This window comes from Furipterus horrens, unplaced genomic scaffold (assembly GCF_987537825.1).
Source record: "Furipterus horrens unplaced genomic scaffold, mFurHor1.1.pri manual_scaffold_5, whole genome shotgun sequence".
NCBI classification, from domain to species: domain Eukaryota; kingdom Metazoa; phylum Chordata; class Mammalia; order Chiroptera; family Furipteridae; genus Furipterus; species Furipterus horrens.
Window position 1 is genome coordinate 94,229,965 of NW_028327175.1, and position 26,272 is coordinate 94,256,236.

Here is a 26,272-nt window from a genome sequence, read left to right on the forward strand (position 1 = left end):
CTCCCTCTTCCTCCCTCCCTTCCCCTCTCTCTAAAAATAAATAAATAAAATCTTTAAAAAAAATGACATCTTACCATTTGTGGCAACATGGGTGGACCTAGAGGGTATTATGCTAAGTAAAATAAGTCAGACAGAGAAAAAAATACCATGTGATTTTGCTTATATGTGAAATCTAAAGAACAAAATAAACAAACAAAATAGAAACAGACTCATAGATAAAGAGATCAAACTGAGTGTTGCAGATGGGCTGGGGATTGGAGAACTCTGTGAAATTGGTGAAGGAAGGCCCTGGCTGAGTAGTTCAGTTGGTTAGAGTATTTTCTTGATATGCCAATGCTGAGGTTTCCATTCCCAATCAGGACACATACAGGATCAACCAATGAATGCATAAATAAGTGAAATAACAAGTTGATCTCTCTCTCTCTCTCTCTCAAATCAATAACTAAAAAAAATTAAGTGAAGAGATTAAGAGGTACATACTGGTAGTTACAAAATAGTCATAGGGGTGTAAAATACAGCATAGTGAATATAGTCAGTAGTATTATAACAACTGTATATGGTGCCAGTGTAACAGCAAATAATTGTTAACTGTGGGAAATTGTAACCTACCCCACCATTCTTTTGAGATTGTTTCTGTAAGTGCAGGCTCTGACTAATATGTAGCTGTTTCTGTAAGTGCTGATTCTGACTAACATGTAGCTTGTACATGAACAGAATGCTTGTATAAGAATCCTAGGAACTAACTTTAAAAGATACAGACTCTGACCTTCAGGCCTCCCAACTTTGGGAGATTTGCTGATCTTTAACTGTGCAATCAGGATGATGTGAAGCCAGGATGACTAAACCAGGATGACGCACATCAGACTATCACTTGCCTTTTAAGAATGGACTGTGCTTGTCTACATATAGAGAACTTTTCAACTCATTTCCCTGTTCTCTTTGTTCTGTTCTCCTCTCCCTCCTTTATAAAAACTTCTGCCTCCACTGAGATGAGGAGATGGGCTTTGAGACATGAGTCCCCCATCTCCCAGATGGCCAGCATCTGAATAAACCACTTTCCTTTGCATCAGCATCTGCCTCTAGAATACTGGCTTTTGTAGCAGCAGGGAGCCAGACCTGCTTTAAGTTACACTGGGTGGGTATTAAAATTATAGGGGGTTCACTTTGTAAATGATATAATTGTCTGACTACTATGCTGCACACCTGAAACTAATCTAAAATAATATTGAATGTTAATTCTAATTGAAAAAAAAACCATTTGTATGTTTTGTGTCCCACAAAAAGATATGTTGAAAACCTAATTCCTAGCATCTATGAAAGTGACCTTATTTCAAATTGTTTTTTTGCAGATATAAACAAATTAAGATTAAGTCATACTGAATAAGAGTGGGCCCTAATCAAATAGGACTGTATCCTATAAGAAGAGGGAAATTTGGACACAAACACAGAGGAGAATGCCATGTGATGACAGATGCAGAGACTGGGCTGATGCAGCTGTAAGCCAAGGATTGATGGCCAACCCCAGGAGCTAGAAGAGGGAAGGAAAGATTTCATAGAGAACATGGCCCTGTCAACACTTTAATTTTGACCTCCAGAACTATGAGACAATAAAATTTTGTTGTCTTAGGTTTCCGAGTGAGTGATACTTTTTTTATGATAGCCTTAGGAAAAAAATTCAGCACTCTTTCTTCCCATGATGGTTGAAGCCCCACTTCCAGCTCAGTGAAGGAAATCCCCATTCACTCCCACCCCCAGCTGGGTATCTGATGCAGGGCACAACATGCAAACTACATTCCCTGTACACTAGGACTATTGGACTCACTTCATGTGTTAGCACTCACCAGGCACCAGGCATCATGATCACCAAAACACAGTCGAAATACAAAAACAAGCAAGGCACACCTCCTGCCCTTAATGTTGGCATTTAATAATAAACAAGCCATATGTTGGTGTTGCAAAATAATGGGTTTCATAATGTGAGGGTTTGTTAGGTAGCAGCCAGCAATAAATGGCTGGAGGGGAAATAAAGTAGGGGCCCCATCCAGTGCAATCTAATGAAGAACTTAAAACAGGAGGCTAGCAACAAAAGAGAGACATGTCTTATCCATTGATTCAGCAGTCCTGAGCCCGGTCCCATAAGATTGCCAGGTGTTCCAAAGATCACAAGCAAAACTATGATAGTGCGGGAGGAGGGGAGCCCTTGAAATTCTGTGTGTATTGTCTCCACTAGCTGGGAAAGAAAGGCTTTGTAACTGTCCCAAGGTCTGGAAGGGAGAGAAGGAGAAGGAACCTAGAAACTGACTAAAGTATATACAGTAGCTCCTGAGCCCCAATAGTCAGTGCGCTCAGATAAGCTAGGTGTCCACTTGCAGCTTTGAGCTCAATATAGAACAAACTTACTAACAACTTTATTTGCTCTACACATGAGACATACAGACTAGCCAGGTGCCTGCCTATAGTTTCATGCTTGTATGTATTTCGTAAGTAAACTTGCTACCTCATTTCCACTATATGTGCTGTTTCTTGCCTGAGTTCTTCTGCAAGCAAGGCAAGAACCCAGGACGGGGAGTCCCCTAACTTGCATCTCCCTGGTAAGAGGCTCACATAATGTGATCACATAATGTAATTCTTGTAATGTGGCTGTGGTTAAGAAAAGATTTTGTGGAAGAAGTAGGCGGAATAATAGTGAAAGTAGCTAACATTTACTGAGCACCCTGCCAGGCACTGGGTAAAGCTCATGATGTAGGTGACTAAGGCTTAGAGAAGTCAAGTCACTCTAACAAGGTCTACACCTATTAAGTGCTAAATACTGGAGTTGAGCTGTGACTTGTTGGTAAGAGTTCCAAGGATGGTGGTGGGCTGAACTCAAGGTACAGGAAGGACAGTCAAGTTAAGGATGGATGGGAAGCTGGGCTGGGCTCTGGTTGTGGGATACCTCAAATGCTCTGCTGAGGGGTTTATACCTTCTAATAGTGAGGGTCCAGGGACATTAAGGAGGAAGAATGACACGATGAAAATTGTTTTAAGGAAGAGCATCTTGACAGCATGAGAAGGTGTTAGATAGAAGATGAGAGGCAAGACTTCTGACCTCTGACCTCTAAAGAGTGGTCCCAGAGGAAGTCCATGGGAGGAGAGAGGGATGGAGGCATGGAATAAGGGAAGAAGCTAAAAATAGATTAGAAGAAAAACAGAAAAGGCTAGGAAGTCTGAGTGGGGTCTTGAAAGGTGGGGAGACAGGAAGAAGGGGCGGGTGATTCTAGCATCTCCACCATGTAACTGGGCAATGATAACTTCTGGTGGCAGCAGGCAGTTCAGGATACAGAGCTCACTGAATACACAGATGAGAGAGGAAGTTTTCAGTGCCAGAGCGATGAGCAGCTGGTAGGGCCCATGGGGGTGGAGTTTGAAGGACCAGCAGAAGGACTGGAGAGGAGCCCACCTCTGAGAGGTTTTGGCTGGAGTCCCTAAGCACATTAAGGTCTGCATAGGTGGCAGATGAATAGGGATAGCACAGGTTCAAGTCTGACCCCAGCAGGATTCTCACTGTCTGGTCTGGAGCTTCCAAAACAGTTGCAATGACCTGCTATAACCTCCTCTGGCATGCTGGGTCTAGTCCTCTACTAGTTCTGAGGGCTCCTCCCTACCCCAGCCCTCTGTGATGCTGGCCTTCCTCCTCTTTTTCCCAAAAGGCTTCGAAATGTTCCCTAGCTGCATTGTGGGTGAATGGGTACTCACCCAGAAGAGAAATTAAGGGTAGAGAGTGGTGGGAAGCCAGTGGATGACAGTTTTCCTCAACCTAAACACAAAGACATTTGTGCAGCTGTCCCATGAGCTTGCATGCATCTGATTCACTTCCCAAAATAACTTGATGTATATTCAGTTGGTGAAAATTCAAGCTGTGTCTTATCATCTGTGCACTTGTCTGTATTGTATTTCAATGAAAAGTAAAAAAAGAAAGAAAGGAAGAAAGAAAGAAAGACCCACACACCTGAAGTAGGTAGTCCCCCCACGTTACCAGGGGGAAACTGAAGCTTGAAAAGGTTGAATGACTTGATTGAGGTCAGGATCAGTAGCTGAGATTAAAAGCCAGGTCTGTGGGACTCAGAGACAGGTGCCCTTCCCTCTCTGACCACTCAGTGGACCCTTCTCCCTGCTGCTCCCCTGAGGTGCTAAGGTGGCGATGGACAACCTTGGGTCTTCAGACCCAGGTTTTGTGTCAAGCCTCCCCTTGAAATATGGGCCTTCCAACTTGGGACTATTTCTTTGTTTTTTAAGTTTTTGTTTTTTGTTTCAAATATTTTATTTATTTATTTTTAGAGAGAGGGGAAGGGAAAGTGAAAGAGATGGAGAGAAACATCAGTGTGTGATTGCCTCTCACGCGCCCCCAACCAGGGACCTGGCTTGCAATCCTGACTGGGAATCAAACCTGTGACCCTTTGGTTCACAGTCCGGCACTCAATCCACTGAGTCACACCAGCCAGGTAACTCTGTCCTATTTCTGTTCCCAATAAATAGCCATTGTCACAGCACCAGGAAAGCCCCATGGCACATTTCTTAGTCAGGTCCTGGAGGCAGGAACTAGCAGGGGCAGGTACGCTGATCTTGGAGCCTGGGCTCAAGTTCATTCTTGTTTGAGCCTTGATTCCTACTACAGGCTCCATTGTTTGTCAGTGTCTGGGCCTGATCCCCAGCAGCCAAGCTCAGCACAAAGGCCAAGCTGACAGTTGAGTTTGGGGGAGTTAGTTCCAGTACAAGATTTAGTTGCACACATATGATAGCAGCTGCTGAGAAATAGCTGACTGACATGCAAAAGGCCATTCTGAGTGTCTCACCTGGTATCTCAGTCTGGCAGGCTGTACCCATGGCCTGGACATTGTAGTCTGAGGTCTGCAAAGATTGGTGGGAGTGGTATGACATGGACCTGGCACCTGGACTCTCCACTCTTTTCCATATGAGGCTCCAGCCTCTTAGGCCAAGTCCCACCCAAGACGCATGCTTGATGAGGGAAGTCTAGAAAGCCAAACGACAGGAGAAAAATGGGAACCAGAGGACCTTTGCCTCAGTGAGGGTAGGATCAGAGCATGACAGCAGAGGTCGCTGGGGAGGCTCAGGAAATGGTGGGAGTCATGGCAGGGACTTCTGAAGCCTAGGGCTTCTTCCCAGTCTGGGCTGGCTTCCTGGAGAGGACAGCACACTCAGAAGGTGGATGATGGTGGGGAAGGATGCCTGTGGCTGTTGCAGTGGACAGGAAGGACATACCACACTGGCATGATGAACAGGAAAGTGGGACTTATCTTGCCCAAAGGACCCTGAAGGAATATTAATGGAGGGACACACCAGTCATTGTCTAGGGCTGTCATTTCCATCTCCTTTTGCCCTGCAAGTCTTTCCACAACCCTCAGAAGTAACAACACATTCTACTTGCTGCATTCCATCCCCAACACTCACGTATGGATATCAAGTCTCTCCCAGAGATAGAAATCTGGTCTCTCCCCAATCCTAAATGTTCACACATGTAGGATAATGTCCCCTCCCAATTCTTCCTCTAAGGGCAGGCCTGGCATATTTCCTGAGAACTTTGACCTATTGTCTTTACAGATACTGGGAGCCCTTTGTCCTTTTGATCATATCTCTGACTCTTGAGCCAACCCCATTTCTTACCTGAACTTCTTGGCTGCTCCTATTTCTCCCCAGCCTCAGGCCAGTTCACTCTCCCCACCATGGTTTTATTGGTCTTGGATTTCAGACAGAGGCCTTTCCCCTATTCCCTGCCTCTAAGTCCCACACCAAGGTCCTATTCCTCACCTACCACCCAGCCCAAGCCTACCACCCTAGAGAGAGGCATCCACTGCTCATAGGGAAGCAGAAGAGCAGGGATCTTCTCGGTGAAAGGCTCAGAGTGATCTAATCTCCACACACCTAGCTTTCGGTGGCCGGTTTGTGGCTTTGCCCCTCAGGGGAAGAACCCTGAGAAAAATACACATGATGCTAACACTGACGTTTGAGCTGAGGCAGGAAGCCACAATTAATAGGTCCTCCATTCCGTAAGGGGCCAGACCAGACCCCATTTTTCAAGAACATGATTAGGAAGTGACTCTTGAGCCCCTCACCCACAACAACAATCAGTTTGGAGATGGAGAGGGTGGTTGGGGAGGACTTTGAGATTGCTGCAAGCCCTGCCATCAGAGGGCAAGACTTACTTCACCAAGGTCTGTGACAAAAAGACTTCAGGACACAAAGAGCTGGGCATGTCCCAGTGTTTGGGGGATGTGTGCACTGGAGAAATCTAGTGGCCAGATTGTGGCTGACTGGAACTTCCATCCAGTATAGAAGGAAGAACAAGTGGCTCTGTCAAGGCTGGCCTGTGACCTAAAGATATGGGGGCCAAGGATGCTTGAAATTGAAGTTGGTTTTTTCCATCCCTCTTCTCACCCCCAAAACTAGGAGAGTAAGGGAACTCTTACAGCTAAACCTATGTCCAGTGCATGGCCAGAAAACCAGGGACAGATAATATGACAGAGAAAGTACAGAAGCTGCCAGAGGCACCTTAAAGGAAAAACTTCAAAGAATCCTGCCCCGACTGGTGGGGCTTAGTGGATTGGGTGTCATCCTGTACACCAAAAGTTTACTGGTTCGATTCCCCATCAGGGAACATGTCTGGGCTGTGGGGTCAGGTCCCTAGCTGGGGTGTGCAAGAAGCAATGCTCCCTCTCTTTCTTTCTTCCCTCCTCTCTCTCTAAAAATAAATGAATAAAATCTTAAATAAAAAACTTCAAAGAATCCATAAGGGTACCATGGGAAAAAATACTTTGAAGAGCTGGAGGCCCAGAGAACACATTATTATATTATGACAGTACAGTCAAGAACTTTTAGGCTCCCTTTCCTCTCTTCTGCCTCACACTTCAACCCCATGAAGATCAGTAAAAGCAGTTAGCAAGGGAGAGGGAAGAAAGAGGTCAACCCCACCCCTTTCTATCCACCTTCTCCAACTGCCACTTCTGGGCAAGCAGGCAGCCCACTTGCAATGAGCTCTTGCTGGAGAGGGGAAAATTACCACCCCTAGATGAAGATCCAAGTGTTGATTATAAATTAAATATTTCTAGGTACTAAGTTAAAGTGAATACAGAACTTATCATGAGAATGACCCAGATAAGTCATGGAACTGCCCAGATTTGTATCCAGGGAAAAGAGAAAATTCTTCCACTGAATAAATTTTAGGAAAGTGGGAGATTAAATATAGTTACATTCTAATTATATTCCAACAAGTTAATCTTGTTTAAATCCTGGATACAGACACAAAGCCAGTCAACAAATAGGACTGACAAAAGTCAGTGGATTTTATGACTACATAAGGATACTTAGGCTGTTTAATCTGACCGTCTCATTTGACTGATGCCATATCTATAATGGCGATGATGACAGCAAACTCTCATTGACTCATATTTTGCCCATCTCTGTTCTAAGCCCCCAAGTCTTATTTCTTTAATCTTCACAGTAGTCCTATGCTTATTAAGCAAATGAGTAAGTAGTGACCTAATGCAGGGCTTGCAGCAGGGCTTAATGCTGGTAAAACAAATCCTTACTTCATCTGATCTCCCAGCCCCAAGGAAACTTAGAAGATGAGGAAGGGTACAGAAGCAAGCTAGGTACTTAACTATCTTTTCTACCACTGGGGATCATTCCACTCTGCATACTGTCAGGTACCCTTGACCAAACTCAGCTTTTCTCATAGTATTCCACTATGCATGCTCTCTTCCACTTACCTAAGTCCTGCTTATCCTTCAAGGCCTATTCCTTCTGCAACACCCTCCCTCCTCAACTCACTCTGAATGCCTCTTAGCTAAGCAGATGTCTTCACTTACAGAGGGAGAAGGGGCTCAGCAAAGAGAATAGACTTATGCAAGGTCATGCAGCAGAATAGATTCTCACTGGAAGAAGAGTTGCTGTCTAAGGCAGCAACTCTGTAGCATGTTCGGATGGGGGTTGATTATGCCTGGACATGCTAACTCCCAGAGCAAGAGCATCAGCCCCTGAAGGCATCCAATTCCACGAAACAGTGGTGGGAGAGAACTAGCTTTTATTGAAGGATTAGATGCGACAATAGGTGGGTGGAGGGGCTCAGTGCACTGGGATCAGGAGGTCAGGGTCTGGGGGGGTGGGGGGAGTGGCAAGACCAGGGCTACATGAGGGTGAGGCGAGTAGAAGCAGGGACACCACAGCTTTCCTTGTGCTCCTCAAACAGTTGCTCCAGGGCTTTCATGTAGAGCATATGGTAGTGGTCAACCTCTTTGTCAGTGGGGTGGAGGCACTGGGGCACCGGGATGGGGCGACCCACTGCAGGGAAAGGGGAGACAGGTGAGGTGAGAGGTCTCTGTTGCCCACACAGCTGATGGCAGCTTTCTTCTCTGGAAATGAAGACTCACCCACAGTGGTGATGGGCACAGGGAAAGGCATCAGGCCCCAGGATTTAGCTGAAAAGAGACTGCGGCCCCAGAAGATGCAAGGAGAAAAGCCAAAGAACTTCTTGAAGGTGGTCTGGCACAGATGCTGCCAGGAGTCTTTAGCAAATACCTTAAGTTTGAAGGCATCATTCTCCCCAAAGGAGTATACAGGCACCAAGGAGGCCCTGGGAAGGGGAGGCAATAGAGAAGAGGGGTCGTCAGGCCAGTGGCTCTTGGAGCCCCAAAGAACAGCATATACCCTTCCACGCCTCATGATTCCACTTCCCAAGGCCTTTAAAGCAAATGACAACAGCTACAAAGGAAGATACAGGAGATGGGACTCACATTTCCTGAGAAATGATTGCATACTGAACCTTTATGTATACATTTCCTCATCTAGTTATTACAACTACATAATTGCAAGGCAACTATTAACTCTATTTCACGGGTAAAGAAATAGGCCTAAGGTCTTGCCTTTGAAATGGTGTCAGTAAAAAATTTGAACCCCATGCTTCTGATCTGAAGGGTACTGCTATTTGCACCATGACCTTGACTCTCTTGGTGTAGGAGGAAGCCTGGAAAGTGGACATAGTGCTTGGAGGAGAGTAAACACTCAAGCACTGACATGAATACCTTCTGGTTTAGGGCACAGTGTGAACTCTGGCAACACACAGTCTGACCTACAGGGACCTGGATGTGTAGGGATGGAGAGTGTGCACCCCCAGATACACTGTGAAGTTCTGACCATTAAGAGCAGCCTTGGCCATGGCTGATGTGGTTTAGTGGATTGAGTGCCAGCCTGCTAACCAAAAGGTTATCAGTTTGATTCCCAATTAGGGCACATGCCAGGTTCCCAGCTGGGTGTGTGGCAGAGGCAACTGATCAATGTATCTCTCACACATCAATGTTTCCCTCCCTCTCTTTCTCCCTCCCTTCCCCTCTCTCTAAAAATAATAAAATCTCTTAAAAAAAAAGTAGCCTTGGACGGGGCACCAGCACCCTACTCACCCATGCTTCAGTGCCAGGCGTACAAAGCCTTTGCGATTCTGGATAACAAGGTGATGCTCCCCTGGGATTGCATACAGGGATTCATGGGCACCCCCAACTATAATGACCACAGCCTGTCCAAGCTGGGGCTGTGACAGAATAAAGTCCAGGCTCTGGCGGTTCACAGAACATACTCCTGCAAGTATGAGGAGGTGGGGAGCAGTCACCACCCTCTACTTGGCTCCACAGCCCCTCACCCCCCTTTGTATCCAAAGGGTGAGCCCCACATCCCATTCCTTCCAAACCCCTCTATCCACCATGCCCATGTCTCTATGTCCTATGATATCTGTTCCAGCAAGGATACCATAGGACACTTGCTTCAAAGCTATTCACTGATGCCCACTGTGAGCCTGGCCAGTGTTCAGGCCAGGTCCCTGAGCTGAGTGGTGGGGGTTACCCTGGCCAGAGGGCACCTCCTTCCACTCAGTTGGAGGCTCACCACCGGCCATGAGGTAGTCGCGATAGATTGGGAGACGGAAGAGTGTGTTCAGCACGACTAGTGAGGGCCGAAGCCCAGGGAACTGCTGGGAGAAACCGGTGCTCTGGGTGGAGAAGTTACAGAAGCTTCCGAAGGCCATGATCCCATGTGGGTGAGAGCCAAACACATAGTTTCGGTCAGCAGGCAGCTCTGCTGTTTTCACCAGCTTCGGGGTATTGGGCAGAATGAGGGGAAGAAGGCATAGAGGTCAAGACACCTACTGAAAAGTGTTGCCCCCACCCCAACAAACTTCAGAGTTCAAGGTTCCAGGATGGAGTCAAGGGCACAGGGGACCGCTCTTGAACACCATTCCACCTGCTGCCCCACTGCCTTAGCTTTGGCAGCTGGGGCTCAGGCTCCAGCACAGGGAGTGGTGAATAGGTAGGGGATGGGGAGAGAGAGGGAGGAGGCAGAGAGTCTTTCTGGGGTGTAACCTGTCACCTTGATAGGGTAGTAATCCCTTAGGTGTTTCCAAACGGTCCAGTTCCTCATCCACTCACACCGCCTTCCACCTTGGGAGCAGAGAGACATGTGGGGATGGAACCCTGGAGCCACTGAGCTGCCATTTCTCACTACACGGGCCAGCACTCACCTTGGTTGGGTGTGTCCCAGTCTAGGAAGAGCCATGCAAGGTAGAGAACAGAGAATGGCCAGAGAGATGTGAAGAGCAGGGAAAAGATAAGAAGGGATGACAAAGGACCTGGGTGAAAGATGGGAAAGAAAAAGAAATTAGCTTTGAAACTCAGTCATTTTATCCAGCGGTTCCCTTCCTCTACCCTCACAGATCATATCATCCCTCTATCTCCCATCCCCACATTGAGCTTCTCCTCTTCTCGTTGCCCTTGGGCATCCAGGTAAGTGGAGCTCCAGCACCCCCCCCCCCCGCCCCAGGCCCTTCTCCCCCTGCAGACCCCAGGCACCCATTCCTCTCCCACTTCTCGCACCCAAGAAGAGGAAACTGAACACGAAGTGGCAGATGCTCACTACTTCCAGCCACTGCTTCTGCCGGGTTTTCATGGTGCAGAAGGGCTGTAGGAAGAAGTAGACTCCTATTCCAGAAACTGCCCTCTGTCAGCAGAGCTTCAGGACCCAGAGGGCAAATGGGGAAGGTTTCCACAGGTGTCCAGGAAGGCTTTCTCTTCGAGGGGGCTGAGCCTTTGGGACCTCCCAGGATGCGTTGGGGTGGGAGGCATTCGCGGGGAGTTGTGGATGAAGAGGTCCTTGGATCCGGATGTCTCCAAGCTGTTCTTAGGACTGATCTTTGAGCTTCCAGAGTCTGTGAGTCTGGGCTGGCTGCAGGGCGGGACTGGGAGGAGGGAGGGGCTGTTCGAGGGAGGTGAGGCAACTCCTGTGCGGGGAGGACTTAGAAGATGCTGGAGAGCTCGAGGACGGGACCCCATGCGCTGTCTAATCTCGAGGGCAGCCGAGCAGGCCCTTGACAAGTGTCGGGATCTGTTTGAAGGTCCCTCGGAGTGTCGAGGCTACCCGTAGCTTCAGCCAGGGGGTAGGGGATGGGGCTGGGCTGCGGCGCGCGCATACCTCCCCCGCTTTGCACAAACACACAAACACCGCTTGTCTGTTCCCGCCTTTAATTCCAATACCCCCTTCCCCAGTCACCGAGGGGGCCAGAAAGAACTGGGAGGCGGCGGCGCGCCTAGGTGAGGATGAGGTGCCTGTCGGCTGGGACCCCGTAGCGCGCCTTGTGCTCTTCGAACAGCTGCGTGAGCCCCTCTGTGTAGAGCGCGTGCAGCGCGTCTACTTGCGCCCGGCTGGGCCGCGGGATCCGCTGCACCGGGATTGGGGCCCCTACTGTGGGCGGAATGGGAAAAGAGCGGTCTCTGGGACTCCCTGTCTCCCCGCCCCCCCCGCAGCGATCATCGATCATCGGGAACAGAGGTCACGCCCCGGTGATTGTCAAAGGCCAGCCACCCGGGCAAGGCCAGAGTGGCTGACACGAGGCCCGGCAGCCAGGATTTCAGGCCCCAACCCGCAGCCTTCACCCCCCCCCCCGGCGTGGGGAGCATGCAGGGGACTGAGCACCCGAGGAGTGGGCTGGCCCGGGCTCACCTACGGTGTGGACCGGCGTTCGGTAGGGCAGGAGGAGGCCCAGGCGGCCGTGGAACAGCGGCATGGCCACGCTTAGCACCTGCTGCAGCGCTTCCTGAGCCCTCCGCACCCAGGAGCCCGGTGGGTTTGGGAACTGCTGGAAGAGCTCGTTCTCCCCAAAAGAGAAGACAGGCACCAGAGAGGCCCTGGGGGAGCAGAGACACGCCTGATTCCTGCACGGGTCAATGCCCCTCGAGCCAACGGCCGCTTCCTCACCCATGTTCTAGCGCCAACTTGACAAATCCCTTCTGATTCCGGATCCGCAAACTCAGCGCTCCGGGCTTTGCCTCCAGCGCCTCCAGGGGCCCTCCTACGGCCAGGACCGCTACCTGGCCGCCCCCAGGCCGGGACAACAGATAAGCAGCGCTGGCCTTGGCAGAAGACACCAACCCTGGGGAAAGGCAAAGGCTGGGGGATGAGGAGGTTGATTCCTGGGTCTTCCAGAGGAGAGGAAGAGGAGAGGAGAGAGGAGGAGAGGAGAGGGAGGAGGAGAAGGTGGGATCAGGAGCCCACAGGTGGGAAGAATGCAAGTAAGAGGTGACAGCTGGGATTAAGGATCCTAAACTCGGGCTCCCCACTCCTCACCACAACACATGATGTAGTCCCGGAAGAGAGGAAGGTGAAACCAACAGGGCAGCATGAGCAGGTATGGGCGGAGGCCTGGAAAGATGTGTGAGAAGCCCGTGGCCTCCGTGCAGAAGTTGCTGAAGGCTCCGACGACCAGGATGCCGTGAGGGTGGAAGCCAAAGAGATAGTTGTGCGAGGGATCCAACTCTGTGGTTTTAACCAGCTGTGGAGCAGAGGGTGCACACCCAACCCTGACGACAAGATTGGACTTTTGGGGATGACGATTGGAACTGTCTATTTTGTATTCCTGACCCCAACCCAGCACCTGGTTCCTGGGGACCCTCACCGAGATGGGGAAGTAGTCCCGGAAATGTCTCCAGATGGCCCAGTTGCGGACCCAGGCAAATCGGCGACCTCCTGCCTGTGGGGTGTCCCTATCTCCATAGAGCCAGACCAGGTAGAGGACTGCCAGTATCCAGGCCCGGCTTAGTAGTGCCAGGAGCAGCACAGCCAGACACACCTGGGCTGGAGAATGGGGAAGGGGGTCTCAGGACCCAGGCATTTTAAGTCCTAGATTTCTTTCCCCTTTGTCTCCCTTTCCTGTCCCACTTAATTCCTTTTTACTCCTTCAAGGAGCCCGGAGATCCCTGCCCCACATCCCTCCCTTGTAGTAATGGGGAAGCAGAGCCCCAGGTGTGTGTGAGGAGGTTAGGTCCAGTGCTTCAGGAACTCACCCAGCCCCAAGAAGGAGAAGACCCATTGCAGGACAGCAAACACTTGGAGACTCCTGCGGAAGCGGCTGGAAGAGGCTGGCATTCTGTAGAGGGGAGCTGCACAGGGGCCACCACGTGCTCTTTAAGCACACTCCTTTTGGACCTAACCCATTGGCCTTGACCCCTAGCCCTGGTTCCACCCCTTGTCAGTCCCCTTTGCTGACTTGCATACCAGGCTCTGATAAGCCCCAGCAAGGAAGGGGTTAACCACTACAGATTAACTCTTGGAATGAGCAGGGTTGGGGGTGGGGTTGAGGAAGGTGTTTGGACTTTGTGGCTGTTGGGACCTCCCCCTTGGTGAAGAGCCTGCTAGCAGAGGTCTGGGAAAGCGGGCGTTGCCAGAGTGCTGTGTCCTGTGAATGGCAGGGCTCCCAACATGAGTGAGAACAGCTTGAAAACTCCTTAGTTAGCCTGGGACTAGGTGGGGAGCCCCTCCAGAGGCACGGGCTTTGTGGGAAAAGGTTAGGATCAGTCAGCTCAATGCACAGTTGGCACGCCCTCCAAGTGGGCTGGAGCCAGTCCACACTATCACCCTGGCCCTACCCAACAGTGACCAGAGGCCTGTGGGAGCTGGCACCTGCTTCAGGTCAGGGAATGCCACTTAAAAAAAAAAAAAATTCCGTGTGTGCTAATGCCACCATCAGTACTATATCTGAGTCTGGTAATGATGCTTGCTGTCTCTTCAAACTGCTTTTTGCCTTTTAGTATGTCCTGTATGTTTTTAAAAAAATTTTTGTTTAAAGATTTTATTTACTTTTAGAGAGAGGGGAAGGGAGGGAGAAAGAGAGGGAGAGAAACACCAATGTGCAAAGATGTGCAAGAGATATAACATTATGTTTTTAAAAAGATTTTTGTTTAAAGATTTTATTTACTTTTAGAGAGAGGGGAAGGGAGGGAGAAAGAGAGGGAGAGAAACACCAATGTGCAAAGATGTGCAAGAGATAAAACATAGATAAGTTACCTCTAGCACACCCCGCACTGGGGACTTAGCCCGAAACCCAGGCCTGTGCCCTGACTGGGAATTGAACCTGCAGCTTTTTGGTTCACAGGCCTGCACTCAATCCACTGAGGTACACCAGCCAGGGCCTGGATGGTACTTTTGTTGTTGTTGTTGATGAAAGCCAGACATAATGTACTAGGTAAAATAGGCCTTTAGTGATGTGGTGGGAAGGTGTGAGGAAGGGGAAGCATTCTATAGTCCTGTAACTAAGGTCTCAATCATTTAGTGAGCCTGTATCCCTGGACTGAACTCTACACATGGTTCTCAGGATAGTTAGAGGGGGTCGAGTTGAACACTTCCCTTTCTCGAGGTTTGTCAAGCTCTGATAAAACTCCAATATGTTTGACTCTGGCAAAATAACTTCTCTTGAGGTCAGGCCTTGTTAAGGACACAATGTACTGGCATAGGGAATGTCCCTTCTTTAGGAAAGTTTGATGCACATCCCATCAAGTGCTTCTGTCACATGCTTTCCTAGCATAAAATATTTTCTCTCCATTACGGTGATTTTCTGATTAAGGTCTCCCCTAAACTGTAAGGAACAAGAGGCAAGTAATGTGCTCATCATTGCAGCCTTTGTGATGGAATGCCTGGTGGATGGGAGATGCTTTGTAAGTAAATGGACCCACTGAAGGAGACAGGATAAGCCAGCTTTCAATGCCCAGGACTGACTGCTCAGGCTGGCACACCCTTCTGTTCCACTCTTGCGCACACTCCCTCACCCAGGGGCCTTCCCAGGAGCTATTTTCTTCTGTCTCTGCTCAGCCCACTTCCATCTACAGGGTATGTGATGGAGGTGGTGGGGACCAGGGTGAGATGCATTTAAAAGTCTGGCCAGAGAGGTACTCAGTCCACATGGTAAGGTGACCCACCCACTCAGGTGACTTGCCCCAACCCCCAGGAAGGAAGGCTTCTTAGGGAAGTTTACCTGGGAGTCTAGGCAGGAGGCAGGAATAAGGTATGAATAGCAAGTGAGATGTAGGAGGCAGGAAATGTCCTGGGACAGGTGAACAGGCCTGTTTGGTTTTAAAAAGGCTTCTTCTGGCTTCCAGCCAAGACGGAGACTTAGACGGAGACGCTCGGTCTCCCTCTACAACTAGAAAGGAATACAACTACCTCAAAACAAAAGATAACTAGAAATTCCAGAAAATAAAACTACACGGAAGCCCAATGTACTAAGTTATAAACCAGCAGCTCTCACCTGACAGATAGGAAAAGCGGAAGTGGGTGGTGCTGTTTGCGGTAGCACCAGGGACAGCGGCAGGGAGAGCAATCCGGGCTGCAGTCGAGCCCTGGCAGCTCGCGACCCCAACGCTGGGAAAGGCAGCCCCTGCATTGCCTCAGACGGTGAGGCCCAGAGTGCGGGAGGACGGATCCCTGTCTCCCAGCGGAGAATAACGGCAGGAATCCATCTTGGACCCCCACCCCCACATAAAGCGCCACAGCACCACGAAATAGGTTGCGGATGGCCGCCGGTCGCTGGGTTGTGACGAGTACACGGGCTCCGCCCCCTATAACCGCCCCAGAAGCAAAGCAAAACGCAAATCTGTCAAAATGAGGCAGACAACTATAGAAATCTTGGTGACACAGCTCACCAAGCAACAGATGAAGAATCTGACAGATGAACAAATAAGAAACCTGTCAGAGGCTCAGTTCAGAGCTATTGTTATAAGGTGGCTTACAGAATTAACAAAAGATTTGGAAAAAGATGAGAAAGGATTCAAAACCACTCATACTGAAAAGGACAAAAACACATACGAGACAAGTGGTGAGGAAATAAAATCCAGAGTTCAAATCAACAAACCAGAACATAGAGAAGGTACAGTCAACCAGTGCAGAAAGAGAAAACAGAAAGCAAGGAAAATAAGAAGAGGACAAGAAACCTCTGGGACAGCTATAAGAGATCGAACATACGAATTACAGGATTGCCAGAGGGGGAAGAAGAACTAGAAGTTGAAAAATTAAGTGAAAATATAATAAAGCAGAACTTCCCACACTTGGGGAAGGAAATTGACTTACAGGTCCAGGAAGCACAGAGTTCCAGAAAAACTGGACCCAGGAGAACCACTCCAAGACACATTATAATCAAATTGTCAAAAGTTAAAGATAAAGAGAGAATCTTAAAAGCAGCAAGAGAGAAGAAAAGAATCATGTACAAAGGGGTCCCAATTAGACTAATCAGCTGACTTCTCAAGGGAGACCCTGAAGGCAAGAAGGGACTGGCAAGAAATACTCAAAGTAATGAAAATCCAAAACCTACAACCACGAATACTCTATGCAGCGAAATTGTCATTCAGAATAGAAGGGCAGAGAAAGTGCTTCCAGGAAAAAATAAAACTGAAAGAGTTCATTAGATCCAAACCACTATTATATGAGATGTTAAAGGGACTGGTTCAGGAGAAAGAGGATCAAAACTATGAACATTAAAATGAAAACTGCAACACAAGAACCAACAACAGAAGCTAGGGAATTGAAACAAAGGCAAACTAAGCAGGCAACAAGAGTGGAAAAAGAACTATAGGTATGGGGAACATATTGGGGGGAGGTCAGCAGGGAGGGGTAAGGGGGTAAGGGAGGAAAATGGTACAGGAATTAAGAAGCATAGTAGGAGGGAATGGAGTAGACAGGAAGAGGTTGAGAAGAACTATATGCACAACCAATGGACATGGACTAAAAGGGGGTGGGACAACTTGAGGGAGGGGTGTCACCGGGTGGAGGGGAGCAGAGGGAAGGGAAATTGGGACAACTGTAACAGTATAATCAATAAAACATATTAAAAAAAGAAAAAGAAAGAGGGAAGCAGCCAGAGGGAAATGGCTATAGAAGAAGGTAAGAAGGATTCAACCAGAGTTGCTGGCTTTAAGATGGAGCAAAGGGGCCATGAGCCAAGGGAAGTAGGTAGGTGGCTTCCAGATGCTGAAAAAGGCAAGGAAACTGCCTCTCTCCTAGAACCTTCAGCAACAAACACAACTGGGCCAACATTTTTACTTTAGCCCAATGATTTCTCTTTCACATTAGAGAAGTACCAAGTTTTCAACATTGTACTTCCTATCTTTAGGTCTTTAGATCACAAACTTCTGACCTACAGAACTGCATGATAATAAAATTGTATTGTTTTAAGCTAAAAAAATAAAAAATAAAAAGGCCTCTTCTGCAAGGGAACAGTTGGGAGATACATTCAGGAAGGTAGGTTGGTACAAAGCTGGGAAAGACCAAGGTGAAGGGGCAGACTCCTGCAGCTGTCCCCAGGGTTCCTGAGTGGAGGGGTCTTGGCGAGCGCTTGACAGCCCCCTTGAGGCTGGGAGCAAGACTTGCTCTCAGGAGGTCTCTTTTCTGAGTGGTGGGGTGTAGTTCCAACATTTTATTTGGGACACTGAAATTTAAATGTCATATCATTTCCACCTGTGACAAAATATGATTCCTTTGTTTCTTTTCAACCATTTAAAAATGTAAACACTTGTGACGCTGACCAATGTGGCTCAGTTGGTTGGGTGTTGTTCAGCAAAGCAAAAGGTAACTGGTTCAGTTCCAGGTCAGGGCACATGCCTGTGTTGAAGGGTCGGTCCTAGGTCGTCCCAGGTTGGGGTGCCTGGGAGAGGCGGTCGATGGGTGTTTCCCTCTCACATCGATGTTTCTCTCACTTCTCCCTCCCTTCCCTCGCTCTAAAAATAAATAAAATCTTTAAAAAATAATAAATAAAAATGTAAACACTTTTGTTAGCACACAGGTTGTGAGGAGAACTCTCTTTCAAGACTATTTCACATTCCTCTTCTAGGAAGCTTTCCTTGGAATGACCCACCACAGCCTTCCCTCTCCAGACAACCCCCAACTAAAAACTTAGGTCCCTGCAGCAGCCGTAAGGCCCCTGCCTGCCTTTCCTCATAGGACACATTCCTCCAAGGAGCCTTCCTTCTCTGAGCACTGTCCATGGAGCCCAGCTCAGGGATATGCCACCCCATCTTTATGTAAGGGAGAAGATGTCATCAAGGGATGAATCAGGGAAAAGAGTGTGGAGGCTGGGTGGGGGGTGACTTTCAATTGAACCTGACATGAAGTCTTTTTGGTTTAGCCCTTCTAAGGCAATTTCCCAGCTCAGTCAATAAAGGGAGGTGAGAAATGGGATCCAGGGAAGCTTCCATGTTTCCATACATTCTGCTTCTGCCTTTTTCTCTTCTTGTTCTTTTTCTTTGGAGTAACTCCAGTCTGTATTCTGGGTGGCAGGAGGGGTACAAGGTCAATAGGTAGATGAAAGACAATAAATGGACTTGAGAATTACAAATCCTCCTTTATTGGGAGTGAGGCTAAGAAACAATAACTTATCACATGGGGAACACAACCCCCCCAAAAAAACTTTCTCCCCATGAACCCTTGGGGGCTGAGGTGAGGGACAAGGGGACTCCAGGAGCTTCCTGAGAGAGCTGTGTGTTGTGGGAGAAAGTGAGGTGAGACATTCAGTCCCAGACACACTGAACGTATACTCACTAAGTGAGGAGCCAGACAGACCCCCTTCAAGGAGTAGGACACAAGAAGGCACAATGGCAGGAGAGGTTTGGCAGAGTGGTTGAGTGTCAGGGGTCGACAAAGGACACCATGATGTAGCGAGTGCCCCTTGTGGTGGGCAGCCCCTCATGGTAGTGGGTGAGACGGCCAGGGTGCAGGAGCCCCCAGCCCTTCCGTGGGGCTGAGACCACACAGTCATATCGCAGGAAGCGGCAGCCACCTCCCTGGGAAGGGGACAGAAGGAGAGAGTGAGCAGACATGGGGTTGGGGACAGACAGATACAAGGATGTAAGAGGCAGACCAAAAAGATAAGGGGAGGGTATGCAGGGGGCTTGTGGTATCAGCAGACAGGGAAACACCAGAGGAAGGGGGCGGCAGCCAGCCTGGAAGCAACCCAGGAGAGGATACCAGCAAAATAACTGGAAAATGTGCAGAGGGCTGGCTGGAGGCAGGGAGGGTGACTGAGGGCTGCATGCAGGGTTGTAAAAGGACAGACACATGGTCCCAGTGGAAGAGTTTGTGTGTGTGTAGGGGCCCTAGTGGTGCCCTGAAATGGGAAGACACTAGGGACTCACATCATAATCCAGGCCCTTGTGGTTAAGAGCAACGTTGAGAGTGAAGGTTGATGAATCGTGATGTGGCCGTAGAGAGGGCTGTTCATCTGGCCGGTAGCGGACCACAAAGTTCATCACTGCCCGGGTCTGAGGGGACACGAGAAAAGAGGCTGGACGTATGACCCTTAGGTCCAGGGGCCCTTTTAAGGAGGTAACAGCCCCTGCCACAGGAGTGGGAGTGGCTGCAGGGATCAGGCAGGCTCCCCCACCCCCAGCTGCCCTCCTGTAGGACCTCTTTCCATGGTATCCTCAATACTACAGGGGCTGAGAGTGCTGTGTGGAAACTTCCAGTTTGAACAGGGGTGTGGGAAGGTTGAAGGGGCAAGGGTGGTAGGAACAGCAGCCCACCTTGGTGTGGTAGCCTGGGAATAGCTTCTCAGTCATGGGCCCCACGTACGTCCTCAGCAGCTGCAGCCACTGGTCCTCATAACCCACCTGCTTCATGTGGATGTCCACAGTGGGCACGTTCTCGTAGCCTCCAGCCAATCTTGAGTCCTGTGGACAGTAGGCACTGAGCCCGATAGCAGTGCCAGCACCCCCTGCCCCTCTAGCTCCCAGGCCTTAAAGCCTGCATTCGTGCCTCTGCCACAGCCTCAACCACTTCTTAGCTTCACTCACTCTTATTGTCCCCTTGATGTCTCAGCTAAGATGCCACCTCTTCTGTGAAGCCCTTTGGTCCCCCACATCACGTCTGGGCCAAGGCTCCCCAACTTGGCTCCCACAGTACCTGGACTGCTGTTGCTAATGACAGCTGCAGGTGAGAGGGTAGAGTTCGGCCTGCACACCCTAGGTCAGTGGCTGGCATCCAGGACTTGCCCCGTAAGGATTTTTTGAATGAATAAATGAATGCAGTTGTGACCCTTATGGGCCCCCTTCCCCTCTCTGTCCCCACTCTCCTGGTACTATTTTCCCTCCATCAGACCCAGCACCTCACTCCTCCTGGAAGGAGCCCTCCCTCCTCTCCTGCCCCAGCCCCTCTCACCTCATGCCGGCCTCCTGACCACTGACCATAGTGCTCCATTTCTTCCACCAGCTCATCACACATTTGGTCTGACAGCAGAGGAAACCAGTACACATCTGGGCATGGCTGAAAACAGTCAGGGGAAGAACAACAGGGCTGGGTGACACCCAGGGAGGGGACAGGCAGCCAGTGAAGGACAGAAAAAGCAGGGAACAGAACGGGAAGCCAGGAGATGAGAGAAGCTAGGAGAATGGGGATCTGAGTGCGGGGATGGGCCACAGCAAGTGCTCGGCCAGGAGGGGCTGGGCCAGAGACAGGGGGAGCAGCACTGAGAACATTGCACAAATGGCAGGAGAGTCCTGGGGCTCCAGATTCTGGGACAGTGCTTCTTTACAAAAATGTCATTTTGCCTGTAATACCAACATACCCAGCGGACAAGAGAGGCTCACTGACTAATGCTGGGGTGGGGGGCTGGAAGCCTAACTGAGCTGCGTTTGCCTTCACCTTGCCCAAGGAGAAAATCCTAAGGCACCTGGAGGAGGTCAGTTTGGAAACCACTAATCCAGGCAGTGGACCCAAGGGGTGAAAGCCATCAGGACGGTCAGGGATCCTGAGTGGGGCTCACCTGTTCCACGAGTCCATCCCCTTCAAGGGCCCGGCTGTAGTTCTCATGAATATACTTCTCCTTCCAGTCCTGGGGAGGAAGCAGGGGAGCACAGCTTGATGTGTGTCTTTACTTCATCTGGTCCCATCCAGGAAGCCCCAGCACCTGGACGGCACCTCCCTGGGCAGTAGCAGGTCTTGCAAGGGTGTCCATCCTCTTATAGTGAAGGGCATTCACACTTTGAGCAAGGAGCCCACCACTCACCAGGGGGTTGTCAAAGATCTGCCAGAGGTCAGGATGCAGGTGGTCTGTGTCATAACGGGAAGTGGCCAGGAGTCGGCCAAATTCATGTTGATTGCTGAGGTGGAGGAAGATGCCCTGGAGTGGGAACAGGATGTGAGGAGACAGAAGGTGGCTGCCACCTGGCACCCCAGCACTGGGTCCTACTGCCCTGCTCACCTTCTCCCGCAGGCTCTTACAGAAAGCCATGTCTGGGTCAGTGTCGCTGCCCGAAAACACCTCCCTCTGCGGCAGCTGTGTCCTTAGGGTCTCTCCTCGGATCACATATGCCTGGGAAATGTAGGGCACATTCCACACACCCCTGGAGGTAACCACACTAGGGTCAGCTATGTGTGTGGTCCCCACCATTCCCCCCAGTTCAGCCTGGGAACCCCTTCCCTCAGGTCACCCCACTCTCTGAGCCAGGAGTCCCTGCTCACTTCCTCTGCCAAGCACTGCTGGTTACAACCCTCTCATGTGCTGCTCCACAGTCAGTTCCTACCCCACAGCCACACCAGATCCCTGAGACTGAGGCCTTGGGAGAGGATGTGGGCATCTGTTCAGGCCCAGCTGGGAGGGGGAGAGGGGCCGCAGCCCTGGCAGGACTCACAGTCGCTTCCGCTGCACCAACTCCACATAGTCCTCGGAGCGTGCGTAGTACTCATCAGGGCTCAGGGCTCCCCAGAAGTTGGACCACAGCTTCCCGTGGCGGGACAGCATGGGTGCTATGACCTTCCTATGAACAGGCAGAGGTGAGGACTGGGCAGAGGAGAGTCCCATGCCCAGAAGGAGCTGGGGGTTTCCTGGGGACTACTTGGGGGTCCTCTGGCTGAGCCAGGAAAGCAACCTGTTCTCTTCAATGAGGATGCGCAGGACTTGCTGGTTGGTGATGACAGCATCAGCATCCAGGCTAAAGTAGAATTCACACTCGGGGTCCTGCCGACAGCTGTCCCTGGAGGTGACAGACCAACATACAAAGGAACTGAAATTGAAGCAGGTGGGGGGAAGGGGGACTGCAGAGTGAGTGAAACCCCCTCTCTCGAGAACCCCCAGGTGGTCTAGTCTGTGAGAGAGGGGCAAGGGAGGGACAGCATGCTGGGTGGGCAGCACTGTGGAGGCCATGGAGAAGCTGGATGGTGGATGGAGAGGGAAGGGTGGTGCAGTGGGTGGCAGCCTCACCACCTCCCACCCACTTCACTCCCGCCAGTCCTCCCTGCCCAGGTCTCACTCACATGGCCATGTCCCTGGCCTCGCCTGGAGTCAGGGCTTCCTCTGGCCCCACTAGCTTCACAGCTGAAAAGTGGTCCTGGAGTTGGGGCCAGGAGTCTGCAATGTGGGGCTCGTGGTATACCTCCTGGAGATGGAAAGAAATGGGAGAGGGTGCTGAGAAGGCAGAAAAGATGACCTGAGGGATGGGATGGATGGGGAAGGCGGTGAGTGAACAGGGTATAGGAAGCAATCTGGGGTGGGTGGAGTTCCATCAGGGCAGATCCCTTGGGAGGGTCCACATGGAGAGGCTGCCAGAGTGTCTCACATTGTTATGCAGGAAGAGGGTGATCCTGTCAGGGGGGTAGTCCAGGAGCATCAGCCGTTGCAGGAAGCGGGGCAGGAATGGGGTAGGCTGTTCTACAAACACGGCCAGAAGCACCCGGGGGGGAGGCTGGAAGATGCATGACAGGGCTCAGAGGAAAGCCCAGAACCCCCATCTGGTCTGTCTTCTACAACCCAGCCAGGTTTGAGGGTTCTCAGGAGCTCCTCCCCCCGCCCCCCCCAACTGCTGTCCAGCATGCTCTCCCTGCGTCCCCTGCTTTAGTGTGCTCTCCTGCCCTACCTCTCCTCACCTGCCCCCCCGGGAGTGTCCTCTGGTCACGGTCACAGAACCCACAGCCTCCCTCAGGAGTCCAGCCATTGGGGACATAGTTTCCCAGGTAATTCAGCTGGAGCTGTTGGGAGAGACAGAAAAAGGCTGAGGCAGAGAAGTCTAGGACGGGACATGAGGTAGGTCAGGTAGACAGACAGGAACAAGGAAGTAGGGGTAGCAGAGGACACTCAGAACCTCTCCTAGCAACTCTGCTGCTGGGGCTGGGGAGGACCAACTGCTCAGAAGGGTTGGAGGTACTAGGAGCTGAGACTAGGTCTGGGGCAGGGGCAGAGAGTGTGGGGCCAAGCCTGGGACAGGGGTAAGGGGCTGGGACCTGATATGGGGCAGGGGCAGGGGCTGGGGCCAGGCCGACTGGAGCAGAGGCCGGGGCTGAGGGTGTGGGTCATTGGGGCACCTTAGTGGGACCGTTCCCATGCACCACAACAGGAAGCGTGTCATAGGCCACATTCCGTATACGCACACGATTCCGATCAAACTTTAAAACCACCTCATCTGGGGAAGAAAGGCCAGGATTTAGACTCCCGTTTTCTTGAAGCTGCCAAGCGGCAGGTGCTTCTAAATATGGGGGAATCCGCCTTCTTTGATACCACCCTGGGGAGCTCCTCCACTTACTACTGGTGTGACCTGGGCAAGTCACCAGCCCCTCAGAGAGGCAGTTTCCTCATCTGTAAGAGGTAGATAACCAGAGACCCCAGCCCTCCTTTGTAGGAGTGTTGTGTTAATGAAATTACAGAAGTAAAGCCCCTGGCCCAGGGCCTTGGTACATAGTATGTTCCATAGATGTTAGGTATGACGGCCACTGCTTTTACTACTATTAGCACTGTGCAACTTTATCAGCCATTCAGACGTTTGATAAAGTTAACATAAAGGTGAGTTGAAGAGCACCCCAGTTCCAGCAGGAGCCCTTCCCTAATTCCAGACCCCAGCAGCTTCTTTTATCTCTCCTTCTGATTGCCTTTCTCCTCACCTAAAGCCCCATTGAGGTTCTGAAAGATCCGTGATTTATGATCCAGATTAAGGCTGAGTTTCTCCTGGATGGGATAAGATGGGGCAGTTAATTGAAAAAGGGGTGGGGCATCATTTCTCACTCTTTTCTCTTCACATCTTCCCCCAAATCCCTTTACCCCTTCTCTCCCATTCAGCCTGAGGTCTGTCACCCCCATAGAGCTGCAAGCAGTCACCCCTCCTCTGTCCCTCCCTACCCTCAGTCCTGGGTCCAGGTAGAGTCGAGTGTAGAACAGCTGATCATCATCATCATCCTTGTACTTCCACTGGCGGACAATGCGGTGGATGGTGGGGGCGAAGCCAATGAATCCTGTGGGTGGAGGGCAGGTGCTGACTCTAAGACTCCCTTGGTCCCACCAACCTGTCCTCACTCCTCTGGCTCCTAGGTACCTGGAACACTCCAGACCCGACACTTGCGGGTACTCTGCCACTCACCACCAGAGTTGAGGAAGCGCTTCCCTGTGCCCACCTCAGGGTACTGCTCTGCCAGCCCCCACTCAGGCCAGCAGAAGCTCTCGGCAGAGAACAGCAGGCGGCTGCCACTCTGAACGAACTTCTTCAGCAGCTCTGAGGGGCTGCCAGCCAAAATCACGTCATAGCTGGCAAGGAAGGGGAGGATGAACAGACAGCCGCTAGAGACCTTAGCATTCTCACCTCCTTCCTCTTGTTTGCCCCACCCATGTCTCCCCGCCCCCAGCCCCTTTACCTGTCCACAAACATGATGACCATATCCTCCTGGTCTGCATATTTCTCCATTTCCTTCTTAAGCCACCTGACCTTCTGTCCTCCACCAACTGTTCGGGCCACATCCCCCCCTCGCCACTCCTCTCCCAGGCCCAGGGTCTGTGGGGCAGATCCGCCAGGCCAGGGAAGGATTCAGCCGGCCAGGCTCACCGTGGGGCCCCAGGCCTCCAGCCCTCAGCCCACTCCTCCCGCTGGAAGCCGCCCAGCCCCGCCTCCTAGCGCCCGCGAGGGCGTTCCTCTCCTCACCCGCACGGTGTAGTTGAAGAACTCCGCTGACTGCAGGAAACGCCGGTATCCCTCTGTCTCGGCTGTGGCCACGGTGATCACCAGCAACTTCTCTGTCACCAGTCAGGAATTGGCAGTCGGGACCCACTCGGCCAGCTCAGTGCCCCACGTGCTCCACTCACCTGAGGCCCCCTCCTCTCCCTCAAACTCCGTTAATGTCCCTTCTTTTTCCCATTTCCCTCTTAAACTCTACCGCCCCCCGCCCCCCGCCCCGAGAAACTTCGAGCCCAGTGAGAGTTAAGGGAGTGACACCAGGAATTCGGGGTCAGTTAGCACGGGGAGGATGGGATCCTTAGCTCAGGGTCGGGGGTGAGTGGTTCCGTCCCCCGCTGGGCGGGGGAGAGACCGCCCCCCTTTCTTCCTCCTAGCCCCGGCCGGCAGACAGGTCAGCCGGGAGCTCACTAGGGTCTCCCTGGGGGTTCCACCTGGGTTGACAGGGTGGCCGCCCCGGGGACGGTCGGAGGCCGAGGCCGCAGGAGGAGGCGGCGGCAGCAAGAGCAGTAGCAGCAGGAACCGGAGTCCCGGGCCGCAGGAGGCCATGGCGGGGAGCTGGCCGAGACGGCACACAGGCCGGCACTGGGCTCCGGCTGCGTGCCGGGATCCCAGCTACCGAGTGGGGCGGCTCCAGGAAGGCGACTGAGGCTGTAGTGCGGCCCACTGCGAGGAGGATTAGGGCTAGGGCTCCGCCCTGGAAAAAGGAAAAAAAAAAAGGCGTAGCCAGAGGCTACAGAAAACTAGCTGCCGGCGCCGGGACAAGGCGAGGATTGTCCCTGGACCCGGGCTCGCGGGCTGCGCGGAGCCGGCTGAGGGCCGCTGGGCCGCGAGGCGGAAGAGGGGCGGGGGCTCGGGAGGGCGAGCACGAGCTAAGGAGTTTGGTCAGAGACAGCCCAGCCCACCGCTGGCCAGACACTTGAGGAAACTGAAACCCCGAGAGGGGAAGTGACCCCTTGCGGGTCCAACGAGACGCGGAGGCGGGTCTTTGCCATAGC

The 26,272-nt window shown here is 51.3% G+C and overlaps 3 protein-coding genes across 5 annotated transcripts; all 3 read right to left on the bottom strand.

Annotated features, from left to right (window-relative positions):
* Positions 1-8,060: 8,060 nt before the first annotated feature.
* On the bottom strand, positions 8,061-11,249 carry MOGAT3 (monoacylglycerol O-acyltransferase 3). Its single transcript, XM_090276805.1, has 7 exons — positions 10,911-11,249; positions 10,559-10,666; positions 10,408-10,478; positions 9,928-10,132; positions 9,450-9,624; positions 8,424-8,626; positions 8,061-8,334 (listed from the first exon to the last, which is right to left on the bottom strand). Exons 1-7 carry the CDS (start codon positions 10,981-10,983, stop codon positions 8,180-8,182), a joined length of 990 nt encoding a protein of 329 aa, XP_090132931.1. The 5' UTR covers positions 10,984-11,249; the 3' UTR covers positions 8,061-8,179.
* A 289-nt stretch (positions 11,250-11,538) lies between these two features.
* LOC150009041 (2-acylglycerol O-acyltransferase 1-like) lies at positions 11,539-15,356 on the bottom strand. Of its 2 annotated transcripts, none has more exons than XM_090276803.1 (7): positions 15,338-15,355; positions 13,374-13,469; positions 12,986-13,164; positions 12,658-12,862; positions 12,289-12,463; positions 12,034-12,218; positions 11,539-11,775 (listed from the first exon to the last, which is right to left on the bottom strand). In XM_090276803.1, exons 2-7 carry the CDS (start codon positions 13,453-13,455, stop codon positions 11,621-11,623), a joined length of 981 nt encoding a protein of 326 aa, XP_090132929.1. In that variant the 5' UTR covers positions 13,456-13,469; positions 15,338-15,355; the 3' UTR covers positions 11,539-11,620. The 2 variants fall into 2 exon arrangements, with proteins under 2 accessions (XP_090132929.1, XP_090132930.1); XM_090276804.1 differs by having other exon boundaries at positions 11,712-11,775; positions 12,038-12,218; positions 15,338-15,356.
* Positions 15,357-18,674: 3,318 nt separating this feature from the next.
* On the bottom strand, positions 18,675-25,987 carry PLOD3 (procollagen-lysine,2-oxoglutarate 5-dioxygenase 3). 2 transcript variants are annotated; one of them, XM_090276807.1, is made up of 19 exons: positions 25,709-25,987; positions 25,245-25,336; positions 24,961-25,097; positions 24,690-24,853; positions 24,452-24,564; positions 24,217-24,280; positions 23,644-23,741; positions 23,209-23,310; positions 22,902-23,027; positions 22,600-22,721; positions 22,215-22,319; positions 21,978-22,103; positions 21,548-21,689; positions 21,353-21,466; positions 21,110-21,178; positions 20,506-20,610; positions 19,872-20,018; positions 19,485-19,610; positions 18,675-19,133 (listed from the first exon to the last, which is right to left on the bottom strand). In XM_090276807.1, exons 1-19 carry the CDS (start codon positions 25,821-25,823, stop codon positions 18,978-18,980), a joined length of 2,223 nt encoding a protein of 740 aa, XP_090132933.1. In that variant the 5' UTR covers positions 25,824-25,987; the 3' UTR covers positions 18,675-18,977. The 2 variants fall into 2 exon arrangements, with proteins under 2 accessions (XP_090132933.1, XP_090132932.1); XM_090276806.1 differs by having other exon boundaries at positions 21,353-21,689.
* Between the last annotated feature and the right edge of the window lie 285 nt (positions 25,988-26,272).

What these genes read in the sequence shown, in the direction of transcription:
- LOC150009041 (XM_090276803.1), bottom strand. Translation starts at nt 13,455, where the DNA reads ATGCCAGCCTCTTCCAGCCGCTTCCGCAGGAGTCTCCAAGTGTTTGCT. An exon ending in GGGACTACTTCCCCATCTCG is followed by an intron (nt 12,863 to 12,985) that starts GTGAGGGTCCCC and finishes TCTGCTCCACAG; the next exon opens with CTGGTTAAAACCACAGAGTT. An exon ending in AACGCCGGTCCACACCGTAG is followed by an intron (nt 11,776 to 12,033) that starts GTGAGCCCGGGC and finishes TTCCGCCCACAG; the next exon opens with TAGGGGCCCCAATCCCGGTG.
- MOGAT3 (XM_090276805.1), bottom strand. Translation starts at nt 10,983, where the DNA reads ATGAAAACCCGGCAGAAGCAGTGGCTGGAAGTAGTGAGCATCTGCCAC. An exon ending in GTTCAGTTTCCTCTTCTTGG is followed by an intron (nt 10,667 to 10,910) that starts GTGCGAGAAGTG and finishes TCTTTCACCCAG; the next exon opens with GTCCTTTGTCATCCCTTCTT. An exon ending in CGCCTGGCACTGAAGCATGG is followed by an intron (nt 8,627 to 9,449) that starts GTGAGTAGGGTG and finishes TCCCCTTCCCAG; the next exon opens with GGCCTCCTTGGTGCCTGTAT.
- PLOD3 (XM_090276806.1), bottom strand. Translation starts at nt 25,823, where the DNA reads ATGGCCTCCTGCGGCCCGGGACTCCGGTTCCTGCTGCTACTGCTCTTG. An exon ending in CCCTCTTCCTGCATAACAAT is followed by an intron (nt 22,722 to 22,901) that starts GTGAGACACTCT and finishes TTCCATCTCCAG; the next exon opens with GAGGTATACCACGAGCCCCA. An exon ending in GGGATGGACTCGTGGAACAG is followed by an intron (nt 20,611 to 21,109) that starts GTGAGCCCCACT and finishes GACTGTTTTCAG; the next exon opens with CCATGCCCAGATGTGTACTG.